Raw genomic sequence first — 12562 nt, 5'->3', positions numbered from 1 at the left:
TGTTGTAGGACTGAGAGGTCCTAAATATAACTGCTTTTGGAACCATTAAGGGCATCATAGGATTATTTTTATATCCTTGTAGTCAGTAATTTTGCTTCTTGTTAAATCATACATTTGGAAATTTAACTTACCTGAGTGCTATTTTTAGTAACCCAGTATTGAGGTGAATTCTTATTTCAGTGGTATTTTACTTGCTAAAGAATCGTCATTGCTAGTATAGCAAATGACCAGTGTCCCTAAAGATTATAGCATTTTATTTTAAGTAAAATATAGTCTGTTGCTTTTACATTCTTTGTGAGGGTCTTTGGGAATTGTTGACCATGCTTTTGTGATTTAGGGAAATCAACGGGTTCTGTAAAATCTGTGGTGACAGTAGCTGCTAAAGGAAATAAAGCTTCAATCAAAACAGGTAAGACTCTTGGAAAGGAGAGGTTATATTAAATTTATTCTTAATTCTGTCCTAAAGAATGTAATATCAATGGCAGGTTTTAAATTCATATGATTTATAGTATCTAATAACATCTTGAAAAGTGGTAGATACTTTCTTGTTATTTAAAAACCTGACATAACAGAGGACTTATATTTTGGTGCTTTGGTCTATGACACTGTCTGCCATTGCAGATAGATTTTTGTTTAGGAAAGATTTCTGACACCTATATAGTCACAGATTGCTCTGCCACTTCCCACCTACAAATTGTTTACTCTTTGTTTTCCTCATTTTTTTAGAGCTGTCACTTCATATTACCTTCCCCAGTTTGTACAATTCTTCTCATATTTGTTAACTTTAAAGATTTTCTTTCCATGTTGTAATAATATATCCTCCATAAAGAAATGGAACACTAAATTGTAACATAATGAAACATGATTTTTTAATATATTTTTCTGATAGACTAATGTAATGTTATACTTGATCTTAGCCAAAAGACCGAGAAGTGGTAGATACTTTTGTAAAAATTATGAAGTAGGATTTTGTGTGTGTGACTATGATGTGCTTCTGCCATATAAGGATTAAATTTGCGAAGCACTGTTGGCCCTCGACAAAAATTGTGTCTCAGTTTGAATTTACTTTTAATCTTATTGGTAAACAGATGTTGAAAATAAATGGAAATAAATATGTGTAGAAAAGCTGCTTTTATAATAAAGTTGGACACCTTACTTACTAATGTATTAGTGTGAAACATGCTAAATTACTGAATAGACCCATAGAGTAATGATTCAATTCTACTTTTAAAAGCAAAATCTGGTGGAAAGAAATCTTTAGAAGTCAAGAAGTCTGGAATTGTCAAAAACAAAGATGTCAGTAAACCTGTGATTGTAACAGGTAAGCTCGAAATATGATCATTCAGTGCTTTCTTTTCTTTAAATCTGATTGGCATGTATTTGAGATATATTTTGAAATCTTTGCTTAAAAAATCTTTAAAGTGATTATTTTGTATTTCAAAGGAAAACTTGTATTATCTTTGACTTAAATCTGGTCAGCCTAAGGAGACCTGAAGTAACAATAAACTAGCTCAAGTTTCTGTTTAGATTCATTAGTTTAATTATACTAGTGTGTTTTTCTAGACTATTAAAGTAGACTATTTCCTACAGAAAACTCTGAAATAAAGACAAATATGGAAGTCAAAGCCACTGAAAATGGTGCTAAAGAAACTATTTCAGGTAGGTCAATAGAAATTTTATTTTGTTCTCTTATGTTTAAAGGTAGAAAATTCAATTTTAAGAAAATAAGGTATTTATTTTTGTGTGTTTTATATATATATATTTATTTATTTATTTATTTATTTTTCTTTTTTCAATACCAGGGTCATTCAGTGAAATTAAGAATATTATGATTCAGGAGTTCCCGTTGTGGCTCAGCAGGTTACAAACCCGACTAGTATCCATGAGAATACGGGTTTGATCCCTGGCCCCACTCATTTGGGTTAAGGATCTGATTTTCCTGTGAGCTATGGTCTAGGGCGCAGATATGGCTCGGATCCTGTGTGGCTGTGGTGTAGGCTTGAGGCTGCAGCTCAGATTTGACCCCTAGCCTGGAAGCTTCCATATGCTGTGGGTGCAGCCCTATAAAAAAAGACACACACACACAAAAGAATATTGTGATTCAGATCTTCAGCCTGTCTCTTGATTAGTCCAAAATTTTACTCTTGGAAAGAATAAAACTAAATGTATTATTAAGAGCCAGTGTTACTTCTATAGCTATTTCCTACTTAAATTCTCTAGTCTTTTGCCCATTGTACACATTTTCATGTAGTAGCTACTGTTTAATCCATTGTGGAATAAAGTGGCATCTTAATAGAAGTTCTTATTGTGGCTCACTGGGTTAAGAACCTGGCTATTATCCCTGAGGATGCAGGTTCGATCCCTGGTCTCAGTATATTAAGGATCTGGTGTGGCCGTGAGCATAGGTTGCTGTCGTGGTTTGGACCCCACATTGCTGTGGCTGTGGCTTAGGCCAGCAACTGCAGGTCCATTTCAGCCCTTAGCCTGGGAACTTCCATATGCTTCAAGTACGGACCTAAAAAAAAAGGAAAAAAGAAGTGCGATCTTGATAAATAAAATATATATGCATGAATTCTTATTTTATTTTGTATCTTAAGAAGCTGCTTCGGAGGCCACAGAAAATGAACCAGTTAACAAGGTCAGTTTTTATATCTTACTTATTTTTTAAAAGCTTAAGAAATTTTGACACAACATATTTTTCTAACTGTAAACCCAGGGGGAAATTCTCAGGATTTGGCATGAAAAATCCTGGTCACTTGTGATTTTGTAAATACAGTTTGAATTCAGAAACCTTGAGTTGCAGGTTAAGTCACCAAAATTTAGGACAGATTATTAGTAAATGTACATGCTATTGAGGATTACTTTTCACTGAGAAGAAAATGTTAGGGCAGTTCGGTTTTTGAGTAGATAACAGTTTGTCATGAGAATGAACAGGATTTTGTGAAACCTCTTTACTTTTTTCTCAGAGGCAAATGGGAGATTTGTTAATATTTAGAATATAAGTTTTTTGTGTGTTTTTAGAGGAACAAGTGAAGTTTGCAAAGGCATAAAGTAGGATTGAAAGGCATAAAGTTCACTTTGCTGGTTTCTATGGTTATTTCTATCTTATAAATGTATTAAAATTTTATTAATTTATATTTTACTGGTTAAAATCTTGAGATCCTCCAGGAGATAAGAATAAGTTTATTTTAGACTGGTTACCTCATTCAAGTAAAAACTAAGTAGTATGTGTTAACTTACTATTTTGTTTTAGGAAGAATATTTCAAAGCACCAATAGAATATTTCAGAAGGAACCACTTATGAACACAATTGACATGGTAGCTAAAAATCATTCTCAATTGGCTTATGAAAATTATAATTTCTCACCTTTTTCCTCCCAAAGAGAAAAGTCATATGTTGCCAGGTTTACTGTAGAACACCTTTGGGGATTTTCCCTGACATCCAATAAAGGAAAAGTTGGCATTAATGAGAGTCATCTTGAAGAATAAAGTAGGTCTGAGAGAGAAAATGGCAGAAATGGAAGTATTTACTTTGTAGTGGGCATTGGGTTATGGGGTAAGGATCCTAAGAGACTAAGTGAGCTTTTTATATTGTCTAAAAAGGATTATTTTACTCAGTAAAATAAAACGATAAGCAATGATTTGGAGTTTGGGGATGTTAATATCCCAAGGCACAGGAATGGCAGCTATATGCGAAAGGAAGGAGTTGTAGTCAGAGATGAACAAACTTGTGGTTTTAAACTTGTTTTTTAGCAGTGGTTGCAAAAGAGAGCTAAAGACCTTCACTAGATGACAGTTAGTATGACTAAAATTATTCTGTGTACTTGAAGAGAGGAAATTTGCATTTTGTTTTGTTTTTAATTTGTAATTCAGACTAACCTTTTGAACTAATCAGATTTAGTATTAAATGCAATTTAAATACTAACATAATATACAGTCTGCAGTGTAAATTTAAGTAAATATAATACCAGTTAATTTTTAATATCAGTTCTTAAATTTGTTTTGAAGGAAACAGAAGAAATGTGTGTGGTACTTATTTCTGACTTGCCCAATAAAGGATATTCTATTGAAGAAGTTCACAGCCTAGTAAAACCATTTGGTAGTTTAAAGGATATTTTGGTTTTATCATCTCATAAAAAGGTAAGAGTTGAAAATCGTTGTGAATTCTTGTTCACAAGTACATTTTGAAAAACGTTAATTTTATGTAACTAGGAAGAAAGAGTTTAAGAGCAGCATCTCAAAATAAGCTGTCTCAAGCTTTTTTAAAATATAAAACACTAGTTTCCGTCGTGGCACAGCAGAAACAAATCTGACTAGGAAACATGAGGTTGCGGGTTAGATCCCTGGCCTCACTCAGTGGGTTAAGGTTCTGGCGTTGCCATGAGCTGTGGTGTAGGTCGCAGACATGGCTTGGATCTGGCATTGCTGTGGTGTAGGCCGGCAGCTATAGCTTCATTTTGACCCCTAGCCTGGGAACCTCCATATGCCCTGGGTGCGGCCATAAAAGCAAATAAAAAATGAAAGATAAAATAAAATATAAAACACAGATAATCCCTTATTTTAAAAATACATTCTTTTTTTCTTCGGCCACGCCTATGACATGAAGAAGTTCCTGGGCCCAAGATCGAACCCAAGGCCACAGTAGTGACAATGCCAAATCCCTAACTGCTAGGCTACCAGGGAACTCCTAAAAATATATTGTTTACATCAGATATAGTTTTATAATGGGAAAGCTGGAGTTCCTCATCAATGTTTTGTTCAAATGTTTATTAGTTTAGTAGAAAATACATTGTTAATAAGTAAATACAGTTTTTTAAATAACTTGTGACATTTTGTAGAGCACTCTTACTAGTGTTTCTGTTTTACCAATTATGTTCAAATGCAAAGTAACCATTTTCAGACTCAGACTAGTGAAGCCATCAGTACTTACAACAACGTAGGTGGTTTGGTTTATTTCTATGTTTTCAGTTTTCTATAGTAAGTATATATTGCTTTTGTAATTTTATTTATTTATTTATTTATTTGTTTTCAGGGCCACACCTCTGGTATATCGAAGTTCCCATGCTAGGGGTTGAATCAGAGCTGCAGCCACCAGCCTACACCACAGCCACGGCAATGCCAGATCTGAGCTGCATCTGTGAGCCTACACCACAGCTCATGGCAACGCCAGGTCCTTAACCCAATGAGCGAGGCCAGGGATCGAACCTGTGTCCTCATGGATACTAGACAGGTTCATTACCACTGAGCCACAACAGGAACTCTGCTTTTGTAAATTTAAAACAAAATGTATTGTTAATAAAGAACAACTTGTGGAAGTTACTTTATAGGAGGTAAAAATTTCGGGGAAGTTTAAATAATGGAAACAACACTGTTAGAATGGTGGGAAGTAGTGTTCTTACAATAGAAGGGAGTTGGTGACCACTAGAAATTTTTGAGAGTTGAGCTAGTGTGCTTAAGAAAACAAAGTAGGAGGGGAGAGTAAGTGTTAAGTAGTTACATGCAATTTCATTTTATGTTAAAAGTAGATTATTTGAATGGTTGAAAAACCTATAAATATATTAAAAACTATTGAATTTACACTTAAACAAGTGGACTGTATGATATATAAACTATATTTCAGTAAAGCTGGTTTTTTAAAAAGCGCATTATTTGTATTGTTTAGAAGTGAACAAGAATGAAAAAGAATGCTTTTGTTTTTTTGGCCGTGCCCACAGCATGCAAAAGTTCCAGGCCGGGGATCAAATCCAAGCCACAGCAGTGACAATGCTGAATCTTAAACTATTAGACCTTCAGAGAACTCCAAGAATGTAGTTTTTAATCAAAGAATTTTATGTGACAGTACACTGAAATGGGGGAAATTGTGGGAATTTGAGGGTGAATCATTCAAATTTTGTATCATATACCAAAATAGATGTGTATGTAGATAAATGTAAAATCCAAATACAGAAAATCTAGGTTATTATATGCCCAGTTTTTATTAAAAATTGAGTAGTAGTATTAAGTATTTGGAGATTTAATATTTTCTATATGTTATATGGAAAAAATATCTGATTGAGTCATATAAACATTTAAAACGTGAAACTAAAATTAACAAAACAAAATGGACATAAATAATTTAAAATATTTGTGTAAAATAGGAAACAAGATTCATATAAGCATGCTATGAAATATTAAAAGTGACAAATAAATTGGAAAATAAAATGACAGATAATTCACTTTTTAAAATTATAACAATATAAACAAAAATATGGAATATTTCCACCTCATTAATTATCAGACATGTGGAAGAATGTTCAATCTTTTTGCTTACCCAGGCATGAAAATTAAAACCAAAATATTTGGAGCTACGCTTTTATACTCATAAAAACAACAAAATAAAAAATAGCTTGTCAGTCATTACACATTTCTTTGGTTTTTTCATTTCACATATTTCTCATATTTTGTCAGTCATTAAATTAATTTACTTAATAGATGTTCATTGAATGTCTGCTACATGCTAGATACTGCTCTAGGTACTAAGGGTACAATGATGAATAAGATAGATAAGATTTTCCTTAATGTCATTTACTACAAAGTCCCTTCTTATTTCTCTCTAGTATTTCCTTATGAGTTCATTCATTCATTATTTCTTGGTTATGGTTGTAATGCTCTGAGTCTATTGACTTCACCTTTCTAAGGAATGCATTTTTTATTTTAAAATATTTTCTAGGTTATTCAGTTCATTTGACTCTTGAGTATTAAATTTTTTCAAGAAAAAGTAACTTAAATAAGACATTTATTTTTTCGTTCTTGTAATTTCTATTTTAAAAGGCATTTATAGAAATAAATAGAAAATCTGCAGATTCTATGGTAAAATTTTATACCTGCTTCCCAATATCAATGGATGGAAATCAACTCTCAATAAGTATGGCTCCTGAAAACATGAATTTAAAAGACGAGGTAAATAATAGACTTACCGTCATATTTACTAGAATATTACTTAAATTTTAAACTCAGATATATTATAGTTGGTTACGTTTTCTAGTTTTCTTCTTTGTGTGACATATTTCTCTCAAACACTGAGAAAGCATCTTCCTTTTTCTCCATGGTCTCCCATCTCATGTTTGAGAGTTACTTCCAAATTGAGGGAATCCACTCCCACATGTATGTTGGAATGGAAATAAGAGTTGAAAACTACAGTCTTTAGAGAACCCTATTCTTATCTCACTGCCATTATGTATCTGAACTGGAATCCCAGAGGTTATCTTTAATTTTTTCCTCTCATTTCTCACAACCAGTTGGTCACTAGCTCTTGTCTGTTTTAACTTCTAAATATTTCTGGAGTTTGTTCCCTCTTCATCCCATTCACCATTTGCTTCACCTCTTAAATATTCCTACTAAAATAGTTTTTCTTTATATCTTCTACCTTCAGTTTTGTCTCCCTCAAACCTTTTCCACAGAGTCATAAGACTGGCATAAAATTAGAATCTATTCATGTTCAATTGATTTAGAAACCCTTCATTTTTTCTGTGTGGCTGATAAACATTTACTGCTAGGAGCCATGGAGCAGAGATATTAGAATCTCCAAGAGGAGGTGGAAGTGCATGTATTTTGACAAAGCCTACCATTGAGAATCATTCTAATGTGATGTAATTGCTGGGGATGGTTTATATATGTTAGTAGTGTTGAAAAGAAAAAAAATTAAGAACCATAGTCTCATAGATGAAGTTCCTTTTCTATACATTTAACCCTTCCATCAGCTAGCTTCTCCCAGCTTTGACATCCTTATCTCATGCCACTCTTGGCCTCTATAATTCAGCAGCACCAAATCGCTGTACACTCAATCAATACCTTGTGGGGTTTTTTTGTTTGTTTGTTTGTTTTAACTAGCCTATATCTCTCTTCTTCCTCATCCTCTATTTTCCTAGGTAAATTTCTTAGTAATTAGAATTTTCTTACTGTCTACTAAATTAAATTTCTTATTCTTTGTATGTGAATTTGAGTGTCTTTCCCCTAAATGGTACCACTTCATTAGTCTTTCTTTAATGCACTTGGGGACGAGGAAGGATTAAAGTCTATGGGTAGGGTGGGACTTAGGTATCTTGTTTAGGAAGAGGGAGAGATTTTTGATGGAATAGAACTTTGTTTACTCCTTATCATAAGGAATAATTCTTAAATGCTTATTCATATGGGTTACTTTATCACAAATCTTGATTAAATATGTAAATTAAAAAGAGCTTATATATCTTCAATTTTCTTCTATTTTTTGCCTTTCTAGGAAGCTATATTTACAACCCTGATTAGAGAAAATGACCCAGAGGTGAGTTGGGCATTTAAGTGCCTTTGTGTACTTGTTTAATTGATAAAAACATTTTGTTGTTTTATTGTTCATCTGTTAAGAATTAAGGAAAAATCGGAAAAATCTTAGCACTAATTTTTAAATATTGTAGTAACAGAAATGTCAGGTGAGCAGCCTTCTCTTGGTAAAAATAAGAAAGTGTAAAGTAGTCCATAATGTGAACTGTTTTTTAGATACTGGAGCCATTAACTGGCTTGAGTAATGTTGGGTATATTAAGTGTTTGGGATAAATATTATGTTAAAAGAAAAAAGATTATACTTCCTTTTTTATACTGTATATTGTTTCACTGATTACTTAAATTTAAAGCTAAGAACTCATCCGTACTCATATCAATAAGTCATTTTCTTAGTCTTGGGAGAGGATATCACCTGACATCTGAAAAATTAAATTGTTGTTAATCTATGCTTAGTTTGGTATTTCAGCTGTGTTTCTCTTTTTCTATGCTATCTCTTAAAAAACAAATGCAGGCAAATGTAGATACAATTTATAATAGATTTGTTCATCTCGATAACTTACCAGAAGATGGACTTCAGTGTGTACTTTGTATTGGACTTCAGTTTGGAAGAGTGGACCACCACATGTACATGAGTAATAAAAACAAGGTAACAAGGTCCCTCCTATTTGATGTTATGTTTATTTTATGTTCTATTGGGGATATATACTGAACCGTGTATTCTTATGGTCTGCAACTTTTAATTCAGCTTCTGAACTGAAGCACCTATCTATAAACATTATTCAGCCTCTTAGCAGAGTTATGTTATACTATCATATTTTCTCCTGGGCTATGATGGGAAGGAAGAAATGAACTTCTTGTTTTAAGGGGAAATAAAACTTGCATAAGAGAAGGGTGATATGTGCAAAGAGCATTATCATGTTTAGAAGTTTAGATTTAAGTTCATCTAACCTTAACTACCTTTGTGACCTTAGCTAAGTTGGTTTACACTTTTAGTTCTTATTTGTAAGTGAAAGCTTGTTAACCAGGTTTTTCTGAAGTCCTTTCCAGCCATAAAACACATAGAGATAACTCTTAACTCTGTTAGGTTATAAGTGAAAGATGTAGAAAATGACCGTTCCTTATTACTTTGATGATTTGGCTTCTTTCTTTAAAAGAAATTGTTATCCTCTCTACATTTGCTATGCCCTGTCTTTTCTATTTAATTTAGATATGTGTCCATTAAAATTAGATTTTTATCAATCACATATATTACCTAGAAAGATAGGAAGGATTTTATAGCAAGGTGACAGTATTTGCTTCATTAAAAAATACCTAGTTAACCAAGAAGCATGATTTCTTTCACATGCTTCTAACTGATATATAGAACATCTTTGGTACTTCAGAAGTAGTGTGATATAGGATGGAAGGGAAATAACACATGGTTAAGGAATTTGCAGCCTTTACTTTAGACATATTTAATCCCTCTGTTTTTAAAAATACCGACTATTTCTTTCAGTTTTGCCTTGACTTGGCGGTATTTTAAGGATGTTTTCTCTTGTTTACTTTGAAATGAGTACTAACCATTTTGTAGTCACATATTTGAAATCTGGAAGAAAAATGTATTATTTTTAAAAATTAAAGAAATTATTGTGGAAAAATATACATAGCAAAACTTACCATTTTAACTAAGTTTGTCCGTTCAGTGACATTAAGTATATTCACATTGTTATGTAGCCATCACCACTACCCATCTCCAGAACTTTTTTCATTTTCACAAACTGAAAGTCCCTGCCTATTAAACAGTAACTCTCCATCCTCCTTTTTCCTAGCTCCTGACAGGCACCATTCTACTATTTGACTTTCTGTCTCTATGAATTTGACTACTTTAGAAACCTCATATATGTAGAATCATACAACTTTTGTCCTTTTGTGTCTGGGTTATTTCACTTAGCATAATGTTTTCCAGCATGCATTGTAGAATATGTCAGAATTTCCTTCCTTTTTGAGGCTGTGTAATATTCCATTGTATGCATATACTACATTTTGTTTATCCACTTATCTGTTGATTGACAGGTGGGTTGCTTCCACCTTTTAGCTGTTTAAATAATACTGATATGAACATGGGTGTACAGATACTTGACTGAGTCCTAGCTTTAGTTCTTTTGGGAATATATCAACCAGTGAAATTGCTGGATCATATAGTAATTTTACTTTGAATTTTTTAAAGAGCTATTAATACTTTTTTGTTTTCTCCAAAGGCAATTCTTCAGTTAGATAGTCCTGAATCTGCTCAGTCAATGTACAGTTTTCTGAAACAAAATCCGCAGAACATAGGTGACCATGTATTGACTTGCACATTATCTCCAAAGATGGACTCATCAGAGGTAAGATCATTTTGTGCCATTTTTTGTGCTTTTGTGAAATGAAGGAAACATATAGGTCATTCTCCCATAGCTGGAAGATATACACTGAAAGTAATTTCGAGAATTATTCTTGGGCAGTAGTCAAACTGGTTCTGAGTTTAGATACTCTTTTCTTTAAAAAATTTATTTTTCAATTACTATTGCCGTTTTCATGGTTTAGAGAACAGTATAAATTTGTCTAAATGAGAATAAATGGAGGTAATTTTGGGAAAGGTAGCATATTCACTTTGATACTTAAAATGGACATATGCTCAGCATGATTCTGTATATATAACATGGTTACTTCCAGGATGCAGAATCTACATTAAGTCCATTTTGACTTCCTCCTGCTGAACTCTCTTCTTTTATAAGAAATAAGATTTTACAGGTTCTTGGCTCACACAGCAATAATCTTTATAAAAACTATGAATAGTTCACCTTTGAAAGAATTAGATTCAAATTCAGATATTTTATCTAATTGTTTTATTTTATCTTAATAGCAGGAGGTAAATAGAGTCTTATGATTGGTGTTGGCATGGTTTTTGTTAATTGGCCAAAAATCTTGTGCTAGCTCAAGAAAAAGAAAAATCCACTTTCTAAATCCAAATTAAATAAAGCACGTATAAGTAAATGCATCATGACAGGTACTGATTTAAGCATAAATTTGAATGGCTTGTTTAACCTGATAACAGAAAAATTTGTAAAGTTTTTAGCAATTTTTCTCAGCAGAACATTGTATTTTAAAAATTTTTTTTGGTTTTGATATGTTTCAAGTTATTACTTTCAACTCTGCAGAATTACAGTAAACACTGACTGTTTAGAAATTTTTCTTCCAGAAACAGTCCCAATTTTTTTTTTTTAATGGCTGCACCCAGGGCATATGGAAGTTCCTGGGCCAGGGATTGATCCGCAGCTGTGACAGCACTGGATCCTTTAACCCACTGCGCTGAGCTGGAAATCAAACTTGAGCCTCCTCAGGGACTTGAGCCACTGCATTCAGATTCTCAATCCTTTGTGCCACAGCGGGAGCTCCCCAAATTCTTATAAATGAGACAAGTGGAAATTATATGAAACCTCTGTCTGAATTATTGCTCTACTTCAAAAGTCCTTACCTAACCTTATTGTTACAGCAAATTAATTTGGAGAGCACATTTGGCTTATTGTTGAAGTCTAATTAGCACCACCACTGATAACCTAGCTTGTTATCTTGAGTATGTCACTTAAGTCCATTATATCCATTCAACAAGTAATAAATTGGATAGTACAGGCAGGTAAACTAATTTCAAGATATTATAATGGTCTATATGAGAAGTAATGAAAGCCTCAGCTAGACTATGAATGGAATACTGCCCCCAGATTTTTTTTTTTCTTTTTAGGGCCATACCCACGGCTTATGGAAGTTCCCAGACCCAGGTTGAATAGCTGGGGCCTATGCCACAGCCATACCAGCACTGGATCCAAGCCACATCTGCAAGCTATGCTGCTGTAATGCTGGATCCTTAACCCACTGAGTGAGGCCAGGGATCGAACCTTTGCCCTCGTGGATACTAGTCATACTGGTTTCTGTTGAGCCATGACAGGAAGTCCTAAATTTACCGTGTTTATAATGACTTAATTAACATCTTATGTTGCCCTCTCTTCAATACTCTCCCCTCATTTTTGTTAATTCCACATGTATAGTACATTAAAACCTAATTCTGTAACTAGAAATATGCATGTATAGTATGAAGGCTTAATTCTAAGTACTGAAAATCAATACTTGCGTTTTTGATATCTTGATTATGAAGTCACTGCAGAATTCAGTAATGAGAGTGAGTCCGTAAGTAGGGTAGTATGTGTGTAACTTGCACATTTGGACATGACTTTCTTAAATCCCTAATCTTTTC

At 33.3% G+C, this 12562-nt stretch overlaps 1 protein-coding gene across 40 annotated transcripts in view; it reads left to right on the top strand.

Moving 5' to 3' along the window:
- The window catches only part of ZNF638 (zinc finger protein 638), a 140625-nt gene that overhangs the window by 111490 nt on the left and 16573 nt on the right, over positions 1-12562 (top strand). For 25 of the 40 annotated variants that reach the window (XR_014841715.1, XR_014841716.1, XR_002342575.2 and 22 more), the window contains 9 exons: positions 338-409; positions 1235-1321; positions 1591-1659; positions 2598-2638; positions 4009-4140; positions 6811-6939; positions 8258-8299; positions 8807-8941; positions 10533-10658. Coding sequence is in view for 20 of the 40 variants with exons in the window: in XM_013996059.3 (XP_013851513.1) it covers positions 338-409; positions 1235-1321; positions 1591-1659; positions 2598-2638; positions 4009-4140; positions 6811-6939; positions 8258-8299; positions 8807-8941; positions 10533-10658 (833 nt within the window). In the remaining 20 variants the exon portion in view is untranslated. The remainder of the gene's footprint in view (positions 1-337; positions 410-1234; positions 1322-1590; positions 1660-2597; positions 2639-4008; positions 4141-6810; positions 6940-8257; positions 8300-8806; positions 8942-10532; positions 10659-12562) is intronic. The other 15 variants (XR_014841717.1, XR_014841708.1, XR_014841714.1 and 12 more) reach the window with 1 other exon arrangement.

This window comes from Sus scrofa, chromosome 3, assembly GCF_054392235.1.
Source record: "Sus scrofa isolate SSC_HxYL_T2T_F1_AM1 chromosome 3, Sscrofa_HxYL_maternal_Yorkshire_Landrace_v2.0, whole genome shotgun sequence".
NCBI classification, from domain to species: Eukaryota; Metazoa; Chordata; class Mammalia; order Artiodactyla; family Suidae; genus Sus; species Sus scrofa.
This window is presented reverse-complemented; position numbering and strand designations above follow the sequence as displayed.